The 25180-nt window shown below is 36.1% G+C and overlaps 1 protein-coding gene across 5 annotated transcripts; it reads right to left on the reverse strand.

The window, feature by feature from the left end:
- Window positions 1–1882: 1882 nt before the first annotated feature.
- On the reverse strand, window positions 1883–23589 carry LOC115445048 (homeotic protein spalt-major). 5 transcript variants are annotated; one of them, XM_037441942.1, is made up of 9 exons: window positions 23026–23101; window positions 15274–17034; window positions 14194–14373; window positions 13809–13942; window positions 5436–5531; window positions 4499–4730; window positions 3118–3296; window positions 2825–2992; window positions 1883–2711 (listed from the first exon to the last, which is right to left on the reverse strand). In XM_037441942.1, exons 1-9 carry the CDS (start codon window positions 23099–23101, stop codon window positions 2343–2345), a joined length of 3195 nt encoding a protein of 1064 aa, XP_037297839.1. In that variant the 3' UTR covers window positions 1883–2342. The 5 variants fall into 5 exon arrangements, with proteins under 5 accessions (XP_037297839.1, XP_037297841.1, XP_037297840.1 ...); XM_030171129.2 differs by lacking the exon at window positions 23026–23101 and adding an exon at window positions 23268–23589 and having other exon boundaries at window positions 2343–2711; XM_037441944.1 differs by lacking the exon at window positions 14194–14373 and having other exon boundaries at window positions 23026–23246.
- Between the last annotated feature and the right edge of the window lie 1591 nt (window positions 23590–25180).

Here is a 25180-nt window from a genome sequence, read left to right on the forward strand (position 1 = left end):
GATTGGTTTTTTATTCGATTGGCTGTAGTGTAGGTTTCTGGGAATTGAATTCAATATTGCTCTGATATTTCAGATGTGCTTGTAGTATATAGGGTTGTTTGACATTGCGTTAGTAAATGGAACCAAATCTTCTTGATAATAACAACTTACAAAACGTTACTCGATTCGTATACTTATGTCAAATGAAAGTTTTCAAGAAAATCAATATCGATAATTATTTTAATTTTACACGCCGTAATGTCACTACTACTTCTTTAAAAGCAGCAGCAACAGAACTTTTAGACGAAAAACACTCGCGCACATTCGCACCAAACTACAAAATTATCAAAAAAGTAATGAAAGTATTTTTGGTAAAAATATTCGTTATTCATGGACGATTTTTGCCGCAATTTTAGCAAAAGTAAAGACGAGTATGTGGTTTCATTCATTAACGTAATGTCATAATAACCCTGTATATTTTATTAATAGTGTGAATTTGGAAGGATAATGCGATTTCTTGAAATTGTCCGCTTTTTCAGTTTATGTTAATGGGTACTCATTACAAAATAGTGGGAACTATATTAATGTATGTCAATAAAGGTTTCAATGGTACCATAATACCTAATGTTCAACATTGAAAAAAATATAATAATGCTTACAGTGATAAAAATAAAAAACAAAAATGGGAGAGTGGGGTATAAGGAGAACAAAAAAAAATTAATTAATTATTAGTATAATTGTTTTTTTAAATAATTTGAATACTTTTGGACATTTACATAAACATTTAATAATTTACAATGAATATTTATACTGACATGACATGACACATCATATTCATGACTAAGGACTACATCTAAATACTATTTGCAACTCGATAATAGCTCGTAAGTGCTATGAGAATTTACTCTAGACAACTACATTGTTGCGGAAGGCCTAACGCCTCACAAGCTTTCCGTTAATACTAAGAGTGTATGCATGATTTATAATATATAAATAATTTAGCAGGACATTTATACACAGATACTAGTGTTTCCAAAGTATAAAATATATAATTACAAAAATTAACTGTCAATCTGTAACTGGACTACGGCGACGTTTGCTTAAGTTCATACAAGGGCAATTATATTCGATTATTTCGATGTTTTATCGATTTTAAAACGATCGATGAATAATTGCCCTTGTAAAACATTCGACGAAGCATTAAGAAAATGCATATCTGGAAATAATTGCATTTAAAACGTGTGATTTTGGCGGTCAGTCTGCACAGTGTCGGTAAATCTACCCACATATTAGTATCTATAAATTAAGTACCTAAGTCTTCGTCATAACACCAGTCGCTCACATTTTTACAAAGATATGTTGAAGTATTCTAAAGCAATATAATAGCTATGACTCTAAACACTTAATAACTATGTAGACCTCAAATGCAAATACTTTTTTTTATTAATTTACATGATATGAATATGTCATTAACCTCTGTTACAATAATTAGGTATAGTATATTGAATACTTACTGACAATAGATGGGTAAATTTAATTATTTAACTTCAGGGATACAAACTCAAATATTGATGTAAGAAGAAAATCTCTGCACCAATAAAATTGGGTAAAAATTTCAATAGGTGACTATTTAACTTATAATCAACTATAAATGTTTACAATAGATAATGTTAGATCATGTTGCTTTGGCTCTGTATGTATCGATACAAAATAAGGTCGAATAAATATTTTGGAATGTGGCAAAAAGATAAAATCATGCATATTGCACTCCAGTTGTACAATATAAGAATGTACTAATATTTTTTCAAGTTATAGTTTATAATAATCTATTCGTTCATTACAACACTATTATACAATGTATGTACAATTAATTTAAAAGATATAACTTTATGAAATTATTTAATTTTTGGGATAATTTATAATTTAATCATTCTTGATGTCGTAGCACATTCGACCGCATCGGTAATAGACGAATTCCGATAGCGCTTAAACTAAACGGGTGTTTCCGGTCGGCGAGACACAGCCTCTAATGTGCACTATCACAGAGTAATGACATAAACGTGGAGCTCTCCAGGAGCCCCCGATTGCCCCCGGCCCGTACTCGTGCGGCTGAGTCCTTGCGCATCACACGCTTGACGCTACCTCTCGCACAACTTGCTGCGTGGAACGGACGCTCGGTTCAAGCGACCCGACGATTCCACAACTTCGCGCATTCACTTTAAATTTTAATCTTTGTACAAACGTAAATACTACTGCGGCGCGTGGCTCGACTGTTTCGGCCCGATGTTCGGGATTCACATGTCGCTAGTCATTTGTTTTTTTTCTGTTTTGGAATGTTATCGGCCGTTACAATTTCGAGTGAGTTAAACGGTGAGGCCCTCGGTGCGTGCTGGCGGCGGCAGCGATGCGAGCGGGTGCGTGTGCTGGTGGTGCGGCGCGGGCGGCGAGGGCTGCGCGGGCGGCGGCGCGTGCGGCCCCAGCGCGCCCGCCGCGCGGTACTCGCCCTCCTCGCGCATCTGCCGGCTGCGTTCGGCCAGTTCACGCCCACGCTCCGCAAGCTCCCGCATAGCCGCTTGCCTTTCATCTTGACCTTCCAGCGACGGCGGCCTCTCAAGTGGAGAGGCTGCGCCGGGACGTGCGGGACCGAAATGTCCGAAGCCTAACAGGCCAGGGAATTTTCCGGCTACGCCGTTTTGACCCGCGTTTTGCTGTATAACTGATATCTCGTTTAGCTGTGGGATAAAAACAAAAGCTACTTTAAATTTGAAATCTATAGATAGAAACAATAAAGGTTACAAAAAAAAACAGAATTAATTAGAAAGAATTTAGATTTAATTTAAATTACCTTTTGTTGCATGCCGTTGAGGAATGGCGCGGGTAGGTACGGGTAAAACAGGTCGGGTCGGCGCAGTAGCTCGTGGGGTTCGTGCAGCGGCCGCGGGGGCAGCTCCAGCGACATACGACGCCCGCGCCGTGACGCGCCGCCGCTCCACATATGCGTGCCCATGTGCACCTATAAACGACACACTTACGTTATTACATCGATCGTATATCAAACTTAAAGATACCATAAAAAATGTTATGCGAAAAGGAAAATTACGTATCTAACCTAACCTAACACAACTCAGTGATTCGTACCTTTAGATTCCCTTTGGTAGTGAAGGCCTTCTGACAGACGGCGCATCGGAAGGGTTTGTCACCGGTGTGTGTCCGCATGTGGATTTGCAGCGCCGACGACGACGAGAAGTTCTTGCGGCAAACACCGCATAAATGCTTTGACGATGTCGGCGGTGGCGGATGGGTAGGCCCGCTTGGTACTGTGAATGAAAACAAAAATAAGGTTTTGTGTAGATCGGACCACCAGCAAGCATGTCTGTGACCGTGAAGGGTGAAAAGGCTTCGAAATATTGCGAAAAAAATATGTCTACAACGTATAAGTGTTTAATACGCGAAAAACATAAAGAAAAATCCATTATAAATTAGGTCAAAAGTTAATTTCTTCATCAACGGCAGATGAATTGCGGTATTGAAGCAAAATTAAATGTCGTCTCAAGAAACCGCTACCTTCCTAAATGCAATATAAACTATAGAGTTTAACTTGCATACTCATAGGAGTATACTTCTTGAAGAGTGAACAGTGGAGTGTGCGGCAGAATAGAATGCAGGTAACGCTTTACTGAATCTTACATAAGTAGTTAATGGAAGAAGGCAAAGCTTGTTCGTAGAACACTTACCGACCTGGCATAATACGTAATGATCAAAGGTAATGACTGCATTGAGGTTTCTAGGTTTTATTCATGTCATTGACAAAAGAATTAGGCCTTAAGAATAGGGATGCGCTGGATGTCCTATTTTGCGTTTAGGTTATGTAAGTATATTCAGATTAGGTATTGCTATTTAATGATTTGGTTTTATCAAGTAGGTAAGTACCTGATGGTTTCAAGGTGTTTAGATAAGTTTTTTTTGTGTGTATTATACATTTATTTAAATTTTATTTTATTAAGTTATTATAGTTGACATTTTCGTAATATATCGATTGTGATAGAATTTTAAATATCGTTACATATACTTATAAATAAATGAATTATCATACAATTTGTCATTTTATATTGAATATTTTAATGCATTATTATTCAATTGTGTTCTAGTTTTTCACTAAAATAGATTTTATTGAGATTAACGAAGTGCGCATTAATATTTTTTTATGTCGACCTTTATACATTATTATTTATGTTATGATATATATAAGTAGTATCAACATTAAACTGTTTTAAAATAGTATAAAATAACATGTTAGATCTGCGTCCAAACTATTTCAACCATACTATATCTACTGTTATATTTAGGTTGGTATCTATTGTGTCGCCCAATTATAGACAGTAATAGAAAGGCTTATTTCCAAAATGGTATTTTTTATCTGCCAGCAATAAAGCAACATAATAAGTTTTTGATTGCGTGAACAATCTTTATGATCCGCTTGGGGTAGAGCCCGAGGCCAAAACAAAATATCGACACTTACCACTAGGTCTTTTAGGCAACGAGGGCATGTCAATCGGCGGTGCATGCGTCATCGGCGGCGGGTGGACGGGAGGCGATCGCTTGAGGTCCACTTTGTCCGGAGAAGATCGCCGGTCCGGGCTCGGGTCCCGGGCATCATCCATAGAGGTGCCCGTGGGACCGCCAGGCCCTTTGTCGAAGCCGGGCGGCATATCACGGATCTTGTGCGTCAACATGTGTTGCTTCATGTTGCCCTGGTGGACAGAATTCATAAATTTAATAATATCGAATGATGAATACTAAAAACATGTTATGACAAGCATGTATAAGATATAAGACGAGCGGTGTCTGCGCAAATCAATTGAAAGTTTGCTCTTTTTTCGTGTTAATACAGCGGCTTATATGGAGCTTCATTATGGTGTCGTAATGATAATATAATATTCATAGATAGGTACTAATTAAGACATTTAGGAAATTATTAATTAGAATAAAAATTAAATATGGTAAGCAGATGTCGTTTCTCAATCTCTACATAAAAATCCTTTTAATAGGCAGCCAATTACTGGTTATTTACGAACCATATAATATCTATAACAATTATTTATAGTATCCAATGACCATTTTATGAAATTAATTTAAACAAGCGACGACAATTAACAATTTAATATCCATAAAGACGTAATCAATGACACGTTAAGAATTAATTTGATTTAATGCTTAAAATTTTGTTACCAACCAACGAATATAATGTTTTATAGCGTTTATTATATACAAATCGCATATGCTAGGTGCTTTATGTATTTATTTTTCCTATGCTCGGACGGTTTTCAAACATAAGCAATAGCATTTGATGGTCTATGAGATACCTAAACGATTCTATCATCGGATACTAGCGCATATAGATATAGAAATAAGCGTTTATATGATATATTTCACGCTCAGGCGTCGCTCTTTCATACCGGATAGACGAAGGCGTTCCAGAGGTCCAAAGCAGTGGCGTGCGGCGGGCGGGGTGCGCGCGCGCGCCTACCGCACCGGCAACCGCCGCCACTGCTCTGGAACCATAAACACAGGCACGTTACAGCTACACCTAACCTCTTCACACAACAAACAAACGTCTGTATCAAGGAACTTAGCCCTTTGTACAAATACTGGACGCGTTCGTCAAATGTAGAGATAGAAAATTAAAAAAAAGGCTGAAAACACACATCTATTGTCAAATCATTTTGGGGATAAGCAGAATTACGGATAATGAAATATATCGATACCACAGACACACCATCTTACTAAATTTAATTTATATGATCGTAAATTAAATTTTAGCCATTACATCAGTTGGTTTCGTCCAAACGTTAAGAAATGAAGTAAATAATTTCCAAACATATAAATTTAAAGATATGGTCGACGTTATTGCATCCAAATGTAGGACATCATCAATTTTGTATACGAGACAATAGTGTTAGAAAAATTTTGCATTTTTTCAAAATAACTATTACCTACTTTTTAACACTGGCGCTGCCACATGTTATTTTGTCGAGACCCAAATTAGATGATACATGAAAATTTAGTTTTACTAGTAATTAATGTTTTATTATTATTATTTAGGAAAGGCGTTGAGTTTCGCAAAATGATGTATCTTAACTTATATTAGTTTAAATATAATGTGTCTAATTGTATATTTATTGCCTCAATACATACGAGCCTAGCACGATTGAAGGTCTTAATGAAAATAATTGAATATATAGCCGATCGCAATTATACCGATACAGAGTTCATCTGATTTTGTTTTTCGGTATTAATTTAACTATTCCTATATAATATGTTTTCATTTATAATTTCTCTTACAGTATATTGTATACTACGTATTTCAAAAAACATGTTTTAGACACATAAAATGTATTTATTTTTTATTTAAGTTCAAAGGCTAGTCAAACATCCCCATGAAGTAGAAAGCCGTAATAAATGTCGCGGATTTATTGCAACTTTTATGTACTTTTCAGTTATGTTTTGATAAATTTATTAGCGTTTGGTAACGGTAATTGGAATATGGATATAAAAACTACATACTAAGAGTTATTTACGAAAATTTAGAGGTTAAGTGCAAGCTACTCAGATTAGGATAGCGTCGTGTAACGATAACCAGGACAGTTATATGTAACACGGTTATAATTTTTATATTTTGAAACTCACTTTTAAAGGTTGAATATAATTTTAATTGCATGACATGCAGACGTTTCTCTTGTTGATAACACGACGTTCATAAGTATTTTTATCAATATCAATGTGGTAATTTATATTTAAATATGAGGCCGTACACGACCAAATTCCAATATACCTATATTCTTAAATAGGCAATTTATATGCATCGATGAAATCGTGTTTAACATAATATTTGTAGATAGATGTATATATTTTTCTTTTTAGAAAACTATGTATGTACCTATAAATATAGTCATATGCATTTTACGGACTATAAAATATCCCCATGCTTATCCTTCGTGTGGTGGTGGTGGTGGTAGGTAGAGATGTAACTATTCCATTCATTATTTACTGATTTGATTGCGTACCAAGATGTAGGTGGCGAGTTAATTACCGTACTGATCGCAGATTCCAGATCCGTGTAATTTGCGCGTTTCTCGAAACGAAATCTTCATAAAATTTAATTGCACGATCTGAGGATCAAACCCAGGGCGCTATTGATTTTAAAGCTTTAAAACGCTGCCGCTAGAAAATTAAGGTCATATAATAAAATATTATATTATATAATTGTTTTACTTTATATAATTCAGTCATAATGAATCAGACACAGAATTTTAACCAGTAATCAGCAAATCAGTTGAATATTGGATTCGATTAATATTTTTAACATTATTTTTTAACAAGTTACGAGTTGTGTTTTAATGCAAAAACCTTTTAATATTGAATTATTGATTAGCTTCTTATAAATAGAATTATTAATAAAATTGGCAGTAAGATGCATTTATTCAAATAACCTGCGATAATGTTCGGTAGTCATAATTATTTTGGATTGGATATTAGCATTTCATAAGTTTCTTTAACAAAATAAAATAATATATATATAACATTAAAAACACCGCATTATGAATATTTCCTGATAGTAACTTACAGCATATTATAAGTATATTTATTCACTTTACATTGCGATAATTTATTTAAGCATGTATTTGCTGGCAGCAGATATATTTTGTCGTTCGGAAAGAGAGCACTGTACACATATTAAAAAACCGCAATAATTGCCGAGATTAGACAGTGTACTTCTAGTAAGACGAGTTATCATAATTCGGGCGACTGTCGCCTTCGATGTAATCTATACTTACTAATGTTATAATGATAATGTTTAGATGTTACTGAATCACGGCAAAATGCCTGAACGGATCCCGATGAAATCTAGCACCGAACAAGATATAGTCTAGCATATACACTTTTTAAATATAAGGTGGGACTTTTAAGCCGGAATACCATTACTTGGAGGCGGAGCCACGAGAAAAAGCTAGTGAAGAATAAGAATTTAATAATTATGATTTATTATATTTTGATTCTAATAGAAGGCTATGGTTGTCTGATGTTTGTATATATATATATATATATATATATATGTAATATGTTCTTTATATTCTTTTGATTTTAGTACCGACATTGATTTTTGTGATTTATTTTAAGTATACACTATACGAAATAAAATAAGTGCAATAAAGTTTTAAAACTCTACGGTGACCTTTTCGGGGGCTGATAACTTTATCAACTTTAAACATTATTGTAATACACAACTTCCATATTTGATACATAAAAAGGCCACGTAAAAAGTAATAATGTGTTACGAGTATAGGTAAATCAAGACGTTTTTTGAACTAAGCTACAAATCGATTTTATTTCAGAAGTCATTAAAAAACTATGCATTGTCTATATATGCGTTCACGAAAGTCAATAACCACGTACCATGTAAGTAGGAACAAGATAGGAATAATCGATAAATTGTTTGGCGCGTGAACTTTCGTTGGTACCGGTGTCGGCGATGCTTATTGTAATTTTAAATGCGCTTGTAACAGCTAGGTGGCTGCGGATAAGGCCGCGCCGTTCCTATAAACTATAGCCGTAATACAAACGAATATGTCTGCAACTAAATATTAACCACATGCTATTATTAATATTTACAAACGTGTTTGCGTGCTCTGTTTCGTTTCCGACGTTCGTGTATTGTTACTGCTTCATTAGACGGCTGCGACATAGGTCATATTCAAATGCAAAGGTGGCATGCCTGGAACCTTCTTGCTTTGCAATTCAGTTCAATGGTACTTTTAGTATTTAATGTGAACCGTTTTAAGTATATTTAAGGATATGGTTATTGTGGAATGCTGCAGATATGCGGAAAGCGTGAGAATTTATATTAAGAGTAATAGGTACAAGCGATTTAATTATTTGTTTCTGGTTTTAATAGTAACAAAATGTTTTAAGATAGTGTGACGCATATTTTGTACAAACTTTTTAAATATTTTAGGGTAGATTGATTATACCCTAGTATTGTAGATAGACCTGAATACAGTTGATATTTAAATTACTTGCCAACCTTACTTGCAATCTAAATAGTAGTAAATATATAAATGTACCGGAATTTTTAGTAGTTAAAGTCAAATTTGTTAGCCAAAGTAGTTGTAAAATGTTTTTGCCAACTGGTATTCAATTTGCATAACTTATATGAATTGTTGTACGGTAAATAAGTAGTCATACCGATTTTAATTATGCAAATACTAAAATCGAACCGATTCAATACTTACACATATTTTTCTATTTCGCCTTTATTGCCAAATCAATTTACTGTTATACACATAATAAATGATGTTTATGTTACTAAAATTATTGTATCTCGACGCATGGGCCTCCCAAGCTTTTTAAATTATTTTCTTATTGCGGCTGTTGGAAGCCTGCTTTTTCCTGATGTCATCTGACTAACGTTTCCTTTGCCTTCCTCTACGTCTTACCCTCTAGAAATATTTATTGCCTACTAAATATTCTATTATTACTTGTAATTTATACAATCAATTAAATTTATATAAATAAATAAATATACTAGCGAATTAAAAAGAGGAATGGATTAAATGAATAAAACGAAGAATTGATTTCAACGTTATACCCAAGAAGATAAATAGTTAATCAAATAAATAATATGTTTTTATAAACAATCAATAAAAAATGATGTTGAAAAACTATAAAACAAACTATAATGGCAGTAAAAACGTGCCTTTTCCAAATAAATTTATAAAAATAAAAAGGCGAATAGTGTGGATTGCATCCTATTGTACATTTGTGATAAAACCTCGAGTTTTTAAAACGCTTATAACGTTTTTAATATCTAAATCTTGTCTCCTTGCTAACCATCTTGAAGCTTTACACATCAAGGCCTGATGTTTAATTAGTATCAGATTTGTTCTTGAATGAAGCAATGATCCCTTATGGCCATTTACTTGTTTATCAATAGTCCGGCGGTATTGTTTCTAAAAATATGCGATTGCTCGATCGAGAATTCATTTTTTTCTACAATTATTTGTGTAATTTCAGTTTACAATATCTGCAACGTAGGTATTCCAAATTATTGGGATTCTGATCATTTAAGTACCTTACTCTCAAGTAGGAACATACTTTTCGAAATCTATCCATCCACTACTAAAAATTCGCATTTACTCTCTGCATGCTATTTACTCAGTATTGGTCTGTTGTGCTTGCGTCCATTTGGACCGAATAAAAATGTTTTGTGTGTAAAGATCAAATTATTTGCCCGTGTAAGCAGCGTGTAGTATTTATCTAGTATATAAGTAGTCATGTAAGGCATATATAAAAAGTCAATACAATAAAAGAAGTTTAAAACGAACCATCTAATTAACACGTTGAGGTAGACGTAAATTCCTCAATACACGCGTTTAATACTGGATAAGTTTCGGTTCTATTGCTAGTAGTTTTTATAAAGTATCTTTATTGATTTGATCCCATTGAAATAGTTATCTAGTCTGGTTTGAATAGAAAATACTACTTTTTCGTCTCTAGCTCCGTCCTTTGCGACAATTTTGTCTATTGCAAAAGAATATTATGGATGTTGACATGCATAAGGCTGGGAATTAAGGGTTGTTACTTTGATGAGTATTGAGCATTGACCGCTGATGTCTATACATAATTGTTTAAAGACTGCTTTTAGAGCTCAAGTATATATTCTACTGTCTTTACATAAAGCACATTTTACCTCTTTGAGAATAATTATTATAGACTGTTAATATAGAGAAAGCTTTATGAATAATTACTGATTAGAAATTTGTAACTAGTTTAGGATTCATAAATTATGAGAATTTACAATTAAGCAATGAAGCATTTAATAAATCAACATACATTCTAATCTAACTAACCTACTATAACTATAATCATGACACAAATACTCAAAACAAATAACAAATACAGTAGGTAAGAATTTACAGTACAATAAAAAACATTTATAAAAAAAATTAAGAATACGCATAATATAATATATAATATATTATGTAGAGAGCTTTTGAGTCGAACATAGCTTAAAGCTCCCGGTTAAGAAGTTAGAACGTTGCATTTTAACTGCAGAAACTACCGTATATTCTTTATATACTTATGTATATTATAAATGCATAAGTAAAGTGCACTAAACCGATTTGGATGAAATTTTGTATGGAATAGTTTGATTCCTAGAAAGGAAATAGCTACTTTTTATCATCGGGAATGGGAATCTTTTTATCAATCTACTTTTGATCCTGGATAACTTATACACGATTGTGAAGCCACGAGCAAAATCTTGTAACGTAAAAATAATATATTTAATGTTTACTTGCAATATTTAATGTTTAAGTTATGAGGCAACATACAAGTGATCGATTGACATATTGTTAACTACGCAAGGCTTTCACTCGATTCAAGAAAGTTCACATTTATATTATCGCGTAGGGTCATAAGAATTTATGTACGTGTATTAAATGGAAGGTGTTTATTGCGGCTCGTTGGGAGTTATTTGGGATTTTGGGTCACTTCGCGTGTAAATCATAGGCGTCTACTTAAACACTGGCATATTTATCAGAGGGACTTAATTAAACTAAAGGCAATGTACGGCGAGGAGCCTTAAACTTTCAACCAGTCCGGCGCCGTCGTAAATAATCTATATTTTATTGATAAGACCCTTGGACACTTTCGGTAACATACGAAAAATGTTACTTTGTCAAACATAAATAATCTTTTTATGACGAGAAGCGTAGGTAAAGGCTCAAGGATTTATAAGTAATAAATATTTTACGACATGAATTAATATTCCGATCGTTTTCCGTGACGTTGTTTTTATGAGTTATCATTTTTGTGGCGCGATGCGCGCGGCGGAGTGCGGGCCGCGGCGCAAGCGCAGCTTTATACGCGCTTGAAATATTGGCCCAAGTGAGTATAAAATTGGAATCGCCATAAAAATGCTTTTAACAAACATTATTTATTATCTTAAATATTAAATTAATTCATTTTGATATCTAACATTATATCAGCCAATAAATGTTTCATATTACTATTTAGTAGTTTGAATAATTATATAAGTGGCCTGATGTGGACATAAGTATAAAACACTCATTCGTTTGTGTGTGACCAATTAACATATACAGCTGATATATATGCTAAAATATATGTGTATATGACATTTATCTTTTAGTCCAGCAAACTGTTGAAAACGGATAACGAATGTATTCCAAATAGCTTATTAATTTAATATTATTTATGTGAGATCATTAAAATATCAAAAGCTTCAACGACTAATGACAGATTATTTTTAGCATAACTACATTTAATATGATTTTATGTCTAAATCGGAAATAAGAGAATGAAATACATAGTTTTAATAAATGAAGAATGCAACAATATACAAAATCATTGTTTTAACGTGTCTGAAATAAAGGATAAGTACCTACACGTTTGCAATAAATGAAGAATAAATTTATTCCTATAGATACAACTAAATATATTTATAGATTAATGAAAAACAGAAAGCGATGGAATAAAGTCATTAAACGTTTTCTAATTAGTGTCAATAAACAACATCACGTGTGATGTTAAACGCATTGCATCATCTCTTTTGAAACGCCTGAACACGAAATTCATATCCAAGGGAAACAAATACAAAACGATTCAAATTATTTAAACAATTTGCAGCCCTTTAATCTGAAAGGTTTGCCATTGAAACAAAACTTAGGTATATCAAAGTTAAAATTTAAATAATTCTAAAACATTTATAATTTTGAAAATGGAATTTAAAAACAATATTGATCGATGCTCATCAATCAAAACGTCAATGTGCTAATAAAATTATAAGGTAAAGCTTAATTATCGCAGTGAACATTTAATTACTTAAAGTCGAACTTCAGTTGGTACCATGCTGATATAACAAAAAATATTCATCGCGTTATTCCTTCTAAGCTAAGTAATAGAGTTCTGTTTCGTTTGAAATTAAACCAGTTAAGGCATTTGATAATTATTTGTAACGGCGGTCGTAATTCAATATTATTAGTGGAGGTTTGATAATGTTTAAATAATTAAAGCGTTGCGGTGGGTGTAAGCGCATTCACTTTACAACGGGTATCAAGGTTTTGAGTAAATCACAACAGACGGGCCTACAAGTTTGCGGAGATCGTCAATTACTAGCGATGTCGGCAACAGCTCGGATGCGACGGAACACAACGGCTAAAACTAATGCGAACTAGAGCCGACTAGCGACTTGTAATTACTGCCTGCAAAATTAATGCACCGAAACTTAGATGAAATGAAACCGGCGCATGAACTTAGTCCTTGTCTACAAGATTCGCTTGTCGATGTCTCCGGTTAAACTTAGAATTGGAACCGTTGTGCATTTTGCTGGTGTTATTTTTTAGATTCCATAATTAATGTGTTTACACACAATAGGTGGTTTGCGTTTTGCGCTATACCGATTAACATTTAATTTAATACTTATACACATATAGGGCTATCAGTGTCGGCGCACCGGGTATCTACATCAAACAATTTAGTCTATATTTAATACATTTTATTGTCAATGGATTTCTTCAGATGTAGTGAAAATTAGTGGAAATGTCGTAAACACGTATCCCTCGCTATTTGTGTAACAATAAAGTATGAACTGGCTAAAAGCCAAAGACACTCAATCTGTAGCTCGACTATCCGTGTGAATGTTACTATTATGTGATACTTTTTCCGCGGCCTTGCGTGTATTGTAATCAATTATAAAACATGAAGTGCGTGTTACAAGAGAATTTTGATGACAATAAAATTCATGGACATACCTTAGTGGAGAATCCGCGGTCACAGATGGTGCACTTGAAAGGTCGCTCCTTGGTGTGGCTGCGGTAATGTATCTCCAGAGCGGAATTGCAGGCGAACGTTTTGTAGCAGATGCTACACGTTGTGTTGCCGCGCACTGCACACAAACAAATGTTCGGTTCAATAACGATTCAATGTCACCAAATTGTGGTTTTAATGGAACGCACGATTACACTGTTTAACTGGCAATGGTCAATATCTTGAAGAGTTAATGTTTTGTATACTTTTACCACGTGTATTCGGGCGCCCGATGGATAATTATTATATGGCTGAACGGGATGAATGCAAGGATGTGGGTGTAACGGGCGACCGGGGCGGACGAATAAACAAGACCCCGCTATCGCATACCTGCGGGAGGGAACGCGAGTCCTAGTGGGCTGAAGGGTGATCCTCCGAGAGCACCGAGCGCAGCGAGAGGCGCGGGTGGCGAAGGCAGCGGCGAATGTTGTGGCAGCCTGGGCGGCGTCGACGGCGTTGACATCGTTGGAGACGGTGGTGAGGCTCGCGCGCTCCGCCCGCTCTCCGAACCTGTCGCCGATGGGAGGGAAGCCGTTGTTGTGATAGTTTTTATTTCGCTTTCGGACGCCGAGGCGTAGACGGAGAGCGGCGAAGTTCGACGATCCTTCATGTCTGAGTCGTCGTCGAACTCCCGAATGGCGGGCTCGCGCTCGTCCCGGCCGCTCTCATCGTCGGTCCCGCGGGAGTCCGCCCGTCGGTCGCCGGGAGTGCTCGGAGTGGGAAATGTAGCGGGAGGAATGGGACGGTAAGGAGGGTAGTCACCGAACTCAGATCTGTCGCTCAACGATGGATAACTGTCTGTTTCGAAGCCTCGTGGCGAGTGTTCGAAAGATGAATTTATGTGTTCCCCAGTGTGCAGACGCACATGTTGATGTAACATGGTAGGATCAGAGAACTTTCTATGACAAACGGGACACTGATGTAACATTTGTATTGGTGGCTTTATCCGGTGGACGCCCATGTGCGTCTTTAAATTACCTTTGGTCGTAAACGCGCGGCCACACAATTTACAACGAAACGGCCTTTCGCCAGTGTGGGTTCGATAATGCATCTGTAATGCGCTTTTGCACGAAAGTACACGGTGACATACTATGCATTCGTTAGGATCGGACAGTTTGTTGTCTATATTATCTACAAGTTGTTGTAATTTAGCTGTCTCGGATGTCTTTGTGATTTCTATCAAGCTTTCCCACGAATTATCATTACTACCTGGACGCGGCAAAAGTGAATTATAATAAACGGGATCGCGCGTTACATCGACGTCGACGATATTGTGAACGGTGTTGTGGAATGGAGTCAAACTACCCGAGGAAATGCTGCTGGGCGGGGAGTGTGGAAACAAAGGATATGTAGGAAGCGTACGTAGTCCCGTCGCTATTGAAATTGGTCCAGATATCGGTGAATTCTTACTTGAGAGATTTTCCGGTTGATCGGGATCGGGCTTCACATGTGGACTTTCCCTGCCGATTTGATCTTCATTGCTATATTTCGAGTCCATACTGCAGTCGTCATAAGGGGACGTCGAAGGGTAACGTTCGTGTTCGGCGTCTTGTGCTACGTCATTTTCTTCAGGCTCGCGTTTCGGAGATACGCGGTCGCCATCTTCAAAACTAGACTCCCGCTGACTTTCTTCATCTTGAGGTTCAGACTTAAATACATCCGGCGCGGATCGGGAAGGGCTCGGCACAGAAGGTTTACTGAGATCAGCTGGAACGTCTTGTTCTTCTCGCATGGCAAATAGTGGGTGAGGCGGCAAGGGCTTATCTCCGAGAGGACGAGGTGGTAGTAAATCGTGATGCGGCGGTCTGTACAACGGCAAGCTTGGCGGAAAAGGAGCTGGCGCACCCGGAGGAAACTGTAGTGGATGGGGCGGCATCCCGGGGATGGGTCCCGGCGATAATTGCGCTAATAACGGAGGATGGTATTTGTCCAAATGCTCTGGCACTGGGTTGGGATTCATCTTCACGTGTGGGAATTTTGCTGTGTGTCTTTGGAAATGAACTTTGAGATTTCCTTTAGTCGTAAATCGCGAACCGCAAACATTACATTTAAAGGGCCTTTCACCTGTATGAGAACGAATGTGGATTTGCAGTGCGGAGTCGCTCCCAAAAACTTTTCCACAGTATCGGCATCGGTGCTTGAAAAAGGGTTCGTTCCGCCCTCCAGATTTTCCATCATATGGAGACATCTTTCCGGATTTACGAAAGGCGAGTTCATCGGCAAGGTTATTCGCTAGTAAGCCTTGAGACGCATTGTCCAGTACTTCTTGAGCCCGTTTTTGTAACATTTCAAGCGTGTTAGGCTCATTAAGGGACGGCGGTGGATCATTGTTTGTGATGATCGAAGAGGCTAATGATGACGATATGGAACTGTAAGGCGGGTGGGTCATCATAGGAGGAGAGGAGGTTGGGATTTTAGGAACGGAAATTGGTTCCGTTTTTGGAGTAAGATGCGAATGAGTCGATGGCAAGCTTTGGCTGGTGGGAGGAGTGGGAGCAACAGGAGTAGGCTCCCGTGGCGGACGAGGCGGCGACGGTGATCGAGCGGGAGGCGCCGGAGTCGTCGGCTCTGGTTCACTCGGAGGCGGGCTCTGGTGGTCTTCTTTCCGTCGCGATAATGACAATTGATTTTGTAACTGGCGTATGAGTTGCAATTGAAAGACTTGTTGATGTTGCAGCGTAAACAATGTACTTTGGAGTACGGCAAGTTCATGTAATGCTGCTTCATTGTCAGTGTTGTTCGCTAAGGCAGTAGCTGCAAATTGCGCAACAGCAACTTTAGTGTTTTGTAACGCCTCAAGGGTAACATGCCCAGCTACAGGAAAGGGAAGTCCAACAGGAGGGACATCGGCTTCAGGCACTTCGGGCTCGCCATCTTCGAGGCTGTTATTATTTTCAGCATCTTGTCTATGCCGTCGTACTTGTTCTAATCGTTTGTTAGGTCCGTCCATTTCCTCGTCGCCTGAGACGACCATTTCCTCGGGATCAGAATGCATCCTCTCTTCACCCATTTGCATCGCTTTCTCATCACAAAGTCGTTTGTGGTAGAGGAATTCATGTAGGCTCTCGAATTGTTCCTGGCAGCGAGGGCACATGTGCGCCTCCGGCCGGTCTCTAATTTCATCGGATGCATTGTTGATATCTTCTTCAGAACACGATCCGGAACTTTCACCTAAAACAATAATATTTATATAATTATCTAGCAAATGTATAAATGTGTGTTATGTGTGTTTGTATATTTAATCAATGTGTAGTGTTGTGTTGTTTGACTGAATGTTTCACTATATTATTTCTTCTGTCAGGTGTTGATGATGTTGCGTGTAATGTGCGGTGCAAGAAAATGTTTAATAGGATATTTTTATTTAGCTTCCGATTATCTCCGCTGTCATTATGTTACGCGTTTACAAATTCGAACGAAAGTCGCGATGTCCTTCGAGCTCGTCTATTCATAGCCTCTTTATAATTAGTCATTGTATTTATACGGCTTAAATGGGTGCTTTAAAACTTACAGTTGTAATATGAAGTCTTTGATTAGGATAGAAGGGAAAAATAACATATCAGTATTGGTTTTATAAGATATAAGACGCATGTAGGAAAAGTATTTAATATACATTAGTGATGTCATCTCGTTACTATTAATATCGTGGACTGTTATGCAGTTAAAATTCGATTATTAAATTTTGAAACAATCTAATAGTCTAATATTAGTACTAATAATGTAAACGATGGAACGAGCCGTTGTTTCAAAAGAAAATGCCACAAATGTCTGTAATCATATCAACCTCTTATACGAAAGTGCAAAAAACTAAGATAGATTTTAATACAACATTTATTGTCATTGAAATCTAAAGTTAGTTGTTCTATGTTTTTTGAATTCAGTTTGATTAAAATTAGTATTGACTACTCGACGATAGATGTCGCTGCGCGCATAGTCGGCAAATATCCCTATTAATCTCAATTCGTTTTAAGCTCAAATATAACGCTAAAATCATGTTATTCAATTTATCCATATTTTCAAAGTAATCGTCTTGTCTCTGATAGTAATATATTATTATCTTTAGCAGTATTTTGCACAGCCGCGCTGATTTTCTATACCCCTATGGAAGGTTTAAATTACATACACCCACGTTGTACCCACCAGCTGTTTAATAGTTTCAACACACGAACCATTTTAAAGCTTCATTTAATTATACGAATACATAAAAAAAAAATAACTTATTAGGTTTGATATTTATTTAGATTTAGAAAATACAAATTTTGTAGAACGTTTCTATAACTCTATGTAACATCAAAGCTTTCAAAGTAAAATTCAAAACGGTAGTACATAAATAACTTATGTTCGACGATAATATGATAGTATTTAAGATAATTTCCAAACACGATAAACAGTTTAGTCAGACATTTGCTATTTGGGCCGTAAGAGACTTTATTATTTTGTTGATTCTTTTTAGAATGTGCGTTTCTGAACGATTAAGTTTTAATTTTAGAATTCTAGAATTGTTGTTAATTCCGACACTGTTTAATTACTTTTCATATTAAGTTCTATTTTTAAAAAAATCGAATCAAACCTTCTGACGAGTAATATATTGGATGTAGTACGCGATAGGTATTCTTTCCGTTCAAAGTATGGCGAAGCGGGTAGGTAGACTATTATTTAAATGATAAAACGCGTGTGGGCGATAAGAGGGTCAGCATTTGTCTACTATGTGCCTACATGACTACGCTTTACATAGATAAGTACTTCATTCATATACGTGGTATATTTTTCATTTCAATGACTGTCAGTTTATTAAACCACAAAATTATTTTTAAAATATCGATGTGACCAAAGACAGATTTGTATTAATTTCCTCTAGATTTTTTGTTACTATGTTTTTTCATAATGAATGAAAAACTATCGTAACTAATATTGCCTGCAGCTCTAATGCCTTAAAAATACTTTGAGATTCTTAGCACATATCGATTTATATTACCCAAAACAAGCTGAAGTCTGGTTTGCAATTTATTAACATTTAAATAGCTTTATAATCTGTTCACTATATTCAGAAGTGATGTGATACACATTTGAAAACGTTAGAAATATTAAATATTCCAAAAAGTATTAATAGAAGCAGGTTAATATTTTTTTGATTTAATATTTTCTGACATTCGCTAGTAACGGTAAAATATATTGAGCAATTAAATTTTTTATTAAGTGGTTAATGGATATGAAATTTATTAATCAAATTAATAATATGGCAGAGGCAAATTTTTGCACATTAGCAAGGCTGGCTAAGATTTTACTAGTTGAAAGAGATTTTTATGCTGACATATTACTTGTATTTAAATGATTTTTCAATCCTTGTATACCCAACATAAATATAAATAAATAGGAAATTGAATAATAATTTGGAAGGATTTCTCATCGGGTAGATGCAACATGAATAATAACATATAAAGAATTCTTATCGGATGTAAGCAAGAAAATTATACCTAAATGTTAATAAATAATTTACCTATATTTTTCCTTTCTGGATAAATACCATCATACAGAGCGATTCACTGGTTTTTTATTACTTTCCAGACAGATCTAAATGTACTTTATAGGTAATAATTGCTTAATCTATACCTACCATTAGGTAAAGTTGTAACAAGGAACCTGTCAAACTGTTCCTTGGTTCAAATGTTTTCATTTATGTACAAATTCCTTAAAATATACAGTGAAACTAACAAAAGTTACTGTAAATATAAATACCTGCCCACAACTTATGAAGCGAAACCCAAGTTTTATAACTCGTATTAAATAAATTAAACCTTTTACATAAAATTAACTTGAAACCTAACAAAAGTCATAAAGCGTATAACTGTAATAATGATTTTAAACAAACATGCGGTTTATTTGAAAGGTAGATATTGTGAGAGGTGTCAGTGGTACCTGTATACAATACCCAGAGTCTAGAGATCGAGTTAATTGGAACAGATACAACTGAAAAGCGACCATTAAAATTTAGACTAACAGCGCAAATTGACAGGTAACGGACCAAAACTAGCCATATTTCATCAAATATATTTCGTATAATGTATTAAAATTAGCTAGTAGAAGTTAAAATGAAATTAATGCAAGGTTATAAAGATGGATTGCGCTATCTAAAAATGTCCCAGGATAGATTAGCCGATGAATCTACGGACCTAAAAGGAATTTCTATAAACCTCTTCTAAAGGTTTTTTCATAATGGGATACAGCTTAAAAATATGCACGTTATTAAATTTTAAAAAAAGAAGCCTTAGAAATCCGTATTTGAATAAGAGTATAATTTGACGATAGAATAATAGTCAATCTTGTCATAGTATAGAAATAACCACAGCGAAAGACAACGTACAACTTGCACGACTACCACGCCAGAGATAAAGGCGTGATCTTATTATCAATGTATTATTTAAACTTGTAAGTATAAGTAATAAAATTTGCATTACATTGTTTTAAATGTGTAAGTGGGGCAAATTAATTGAGTCCGTTTATGTATAAATATAAAGATATATACAAATTTTTATTACTTGTTATTTGATTCTCGTTCGTTTTCGTATCATTTAAAACGTGTTTCATTTAAAAAGTAATAATATATGCAACAGATAAAAGAACATTTGAAACTGTTCCGCGTTGTCATTTCATGAACGAAATAGCCGTAATTGTCCAAAACCCCCGATAAGCGAGGCATTGAAAGAATAAGGAACATTTGCTCGTCCACAAACGTAAAAGTTCCGATATAGGCCTACGGAAACTTTTGAGACACAAATTTAATTTTCCCATACAAAATTAATTCACGTATTATGCACTTATGAATATTATCTCCAAATGGTTTAGAAATTCATCCGTCCCAAATACCTGCACTGGGCCTATTATTAGATAATAAATAAAACACTCTCATAATCTGTATAAATTACCTTATCACACTCATTAAACTTTCACCGATGTTATATTTAATATGTTTATGATACGCACCTGTATCGCTTCAATATAGACCGATATGCCCTTGAAATTGACAATTGATTTTTTGTTGGTTATGATGTTCGGACGTTACAAAACATTGATATAATCCGGGATAATGTTGCGGGGGATTAAACATCTCATTTGTTGCGCGATGCCGCTTGTTTGAAAGGAGAAGGATTAGTCTGTTTGTTGTGAGCTTTCGGCCCGTATCAAGGTAGCGGTCGGCAAAAGTTTAGCGGCGATCGGCGCGCCGCTCGCAGCCGACTTACACAGAAACTTCTTATGGAGCTTTCAAAACGTTATAATCCTAAACATCGTGCCGGTGCGGTGCGAATTGTCCAATGGAAAAAAACGTTGCGGTGTCGAAATAGGCAACAGATTTTTTTTGCTGCACTATTGTTATTTATTCCTGAGTATGGATATTTATAACCAAGCGTGTAAAACAGGTGAGCCTGAGTAAAGTTTGATTAAATAAATTTCCAATGAGTAAGTGGGCGCTATTAACGATAAAATATAAATACCATTAAAATATTTCGATTTATGGTTCAGAATGGTTGCTAATTAATCCACGAACAGAAAGTCAATAACTTATACGTGAAGTGTAATTATTATTCATCATTCAAGGTAAATGAACGCCGATACACATATCAATCTTTTATTTTAGTCCGAATTAGAACCGGCTCGGACATTTAACGAGTTTTATTTTTAATTTATTAGTCGAAAAACAAACAGTGAATATGTATTTCATAAGAATATGAATAGGTGGGTTATTTGAGTCGTTAGTGGATAAAACGACTATAATAAATATTTTATAGAGCACCCATAAAAGCGGCGAAGAGATAACGCGTCTGACTTGGAACCATTATAATAACGATTGACAGAGTGTCATTACTCTAAACTAAACAAATTTCTGTTTCATAATAGCTATTAATCTCTGGTTCATAGCCGTTAATTTATTCAAGGCACGAAAAACTTGAAAAACAACTAGACATCTCCGGCTATTTCCTTAATAATCCCTTACGTTATAATCAAAAACAAATATATGTTTAGATTAGATCAAGTCTAATATAGTTTTAATATGCAATAATAGTCACGGAATCCGTAAGACAAAGAAGACAAAAGCGAAGTCTTACACCAACAAAATGTAATGAAAATAAAACCGGAAGTCGATACGGCGCGGCGTGCGATAAAATTGCAACTGACAACAACTGAAACAGCCCGAGTCCCGATTAAGTAGTGTGTAATTTTTAAGAGCCTATTTTAAATTTTATTTGTATATTAACATTTTAATAATTATTTATTAACACTTGGTTTTATGGCTGCGTTAATGAAATGCTTTTAATTTTAAAGCCAAAGATAATATTTCAGGTTACGTTTTTGAATATCAAACGTGTTTTTGGTTTGTTATTTTTAATTTTAACAAAAATGTAGATAGTATGAATTTGTTTCGGGCTAGCTACGTTCTGAAAGTTTTTGGTGAAGAGGCGAGGGCCGTCACCTCACCCTTTAGTACACAGTATTGAGGTAGGTAAGTGAAGTCAACTTATTGTGTTGTACGTTAAAGCAATTTTATTAAAGTACTGCTTACATCCATGTACTGATTGATGGTTTAGAATTATATTGACCCGCAATCTTATCATTTTAAATAATACTACAACGGTAGTTATGAAAGTTCAATATTTGGAAAATAAATTTAAGGTTTTCCTCATATTCTACAGGTTTTTAATATCTTACAATTTCTGCTGGAAATTGAATCACTAATATAGACTTTTATGTAATATTTTTGTATGTATCGTATTTATTAATATCAAAAAAGTACTAATAGAGTTTGTTATTGAAGTGACCGAAATTTACATTTGCGGTCACAGCTCTCATTGATATAAGTATATATATTCTCTCATTGATATATCACTTTTATCAAATTATTTACTTCACACCTTAAAATATTTCTGTAGGCTTTCAAATAGAGTTGTATTATTTATTCTATCCGGCGGCTCTACATTTTATTCATATCAATACAAAGTCGAACATTGATTGAACAATTTATTTAGAAGAAAATATATAAAGCTCAAAGCTTCTTCACTTAGAACAGTTGTTCAGTCGTTTCAAAAAATATCTTTACAGTACCTTAATATTATTTCGTGCTCTGATCAACTTCTATTGTAAAGGTGATAATTCACTGCACTGTTTACTCACCGCAGCGCGGCCGGTGTCGTTTTTTAGTGCTCACTTTGTTACATATGCCGTACATTGTCGTGGCTAACTGAATCATTGCGATGTAGGAGGCGGAACGAGATGCGGAAGATCAACAATAATAACGCGAGTCGCGATGAGTACACGAGTGGATATGTCAGGACGCGAGTTCACAGTGTTCGGGTCCTTGCCGGTGTCGCGGGTGAGTGAAGGGTGTTGTGCTCGTGTCTTGGTGCAGTAAGTACCGATGGAGACGCGGCGGACGCAGGCTGGCTTCACTCGCGGCATGGTGATGCGCGCCGGTGGCTCACAGCGGTCGCATGGCTGGCCAGCGGCGGCGGAGCACAAGCAGCGTCGAAGGTTGGCGCGCTGGAGGGCGGCACAGCAGACGCCGGGGCCGATACGCCGGCAGACCGGTGCGGAGTGTTACGGCGCGTGCGGTGGTCGGTGGGTGCACTCGCGCGCGCGGAGCCTCTACTCGGCTCGGTCGAAGTGCGGTGTGCGGAGCGGACGCGGCGTGGCACCGGGCGCACCGCTCGCCATCTGAAGCGGGACTGAGCGCGAGGTGGCGGCGGGCGGCGGGCGGCGGGCGGCGAGCGCGCGCGCGCACCAGGTACACGGTTATGACAGGGAGGCGGGGCCGCGCCCGGCTCATAAATCAAACTTCGCCCATTCGCACGCGCCACGCTCACCCCCTCCTCCATATTCCATATTCGGGGCGGGGCATATTTTCATAATCATAACGCCTCATATTCATAAGCGACATGTGGTCGCGAGTGGCGGGCGCGCGGCGCGATGCTGTGGCCGAGGCACGAGGCGCGAGGCGGGAGGTGGGCGGCGCTGACGCCCGCTAGATGGCGGGTGCCGCGCGCCCCGCGAAGCCTCCCACATGCACTAATTGAACGTGTGCACGTCATAACTTTTTGTTTGTATTACATAAATTATTAAAATTGAACGCTTAATTGGTATCTGATAAGCTTTCGTTAATTGATTTTTGTCATGGTCGGTATTCGACTTAATCGTTTTGTATGATTGCATTAAAAATTACGCCCTCAGAAATAAAAAAACAATTTATCATAAAGTAGGCTGGGAATTTACAGCGATACTTATTATATCAAAATAAAAACTTTTATAATTATTAACTTACAAATTCCGCGAGAAGGTATGTGCGTTTAATTAGGATTAATCAGAACATCCTGCAACTAGTTTTTTAATTACCAGTTGCTCGTCAGGAATCCGCCCTGCTTCACACCATGTGTCGCACTCGGCAGCCGAGAACCACATCCATCTATTCTTGCACACTGTGTTCAATTCTTAGCGAAGCATACCGAATTCAAGAATTCATCTAGTGTAATACGTATAAAAACTATGGTGATTTCCAGTATGTGAAGTGGATATGTGGGTACAGTCGCCGACAATATTATTTTCTAACGTTTGCTTTTGGATTAAGTTATATCTAGAATATTTTTGTTTCATGCCGTCTTATTGGTTTAGTGGTAAAGTACAAGTACGGTATGAGCACCTATGTTCGATATTTGTATAAGGCGTGGGTTTTTCATCTAAATAACTTGAGTTAACTGATTAAAAGGAATTGTTGCAACACAGTGAATAATTTAGCTAAAATGGTAAATTACTTTTAAAAGATCACGAAAGACTGTCTAATCATTTTGTTTTAATATCAAATTCTTAACTTGTACTTGATATGTCAGGAAATATATGTGTAAGCAACTTTGCATTTAATAGTATATAGAGTTATAAATTATGTTGAGAGTTATATTTAGATTTATAGCATTGTGTAAAAATTATGTTGTTTTAATTATTCCATAAAATATCAATGTAAACTATAGATACGACAGTAAATGATGCAATATATTTTAATTGTTAAAGATACTTTTTTGCATACCTTTTTATTTAAATACATGTTGTTTACATGTAATGAATGCATGTATACAAGTATAAGTAGGTAATACATGATAATTTACTTTTTCCAGAGATTAAGAATTTAGTGTCATGAAAATGTATCACTAATCAATATTCGAAATAATATTTAGAAATATGTACTTGTGTGGATAGACAGACTGAAGGTACCAAATTATTTGTTCAACTTAGTTTCTTTTCACTAGTTTTTGCTTCGGCTTCGTCTGGTTTAATATTCGTT

This window comes from Manduca sexta, chromosome 23 (genome assembly GCF_014839805.1).
Source record: "Manduca sexta isolate Smith_Timp_Sample1 chromosome 23, JHU_Msex_v1.0, whole genome shotgun sequence".
Lineage (NCBI taxonomy): Eukaryota > Metazoa > Arthropoda > Insecta > Lepidoptera > Sphingidae > Manduca > Manduca sexta.

Coding starts and splice junctions, on each gene's coding strand:
- LOC115445048 (XM_037441942.1), bottom strand. CDS start 23,101: ATGATTCAGTTAGCCACGACAATGTACGGCATATGTAACAAAGTGAGC. Junction 13,943..14,193: donor ACTCGCGTTCCCTCCCGCAG/GTATGCGATAGC, acceptor GTTTGTGTGCAG/TGCGCGGCAACACAACGTGT. Junction 5,532..13,808: donor ACCGCGGATTCTCCACTAAG/GTATGTCCATGA, acceptor TTATGGTTCCAG/AGCAGTGGCGGCGGTTGCCG.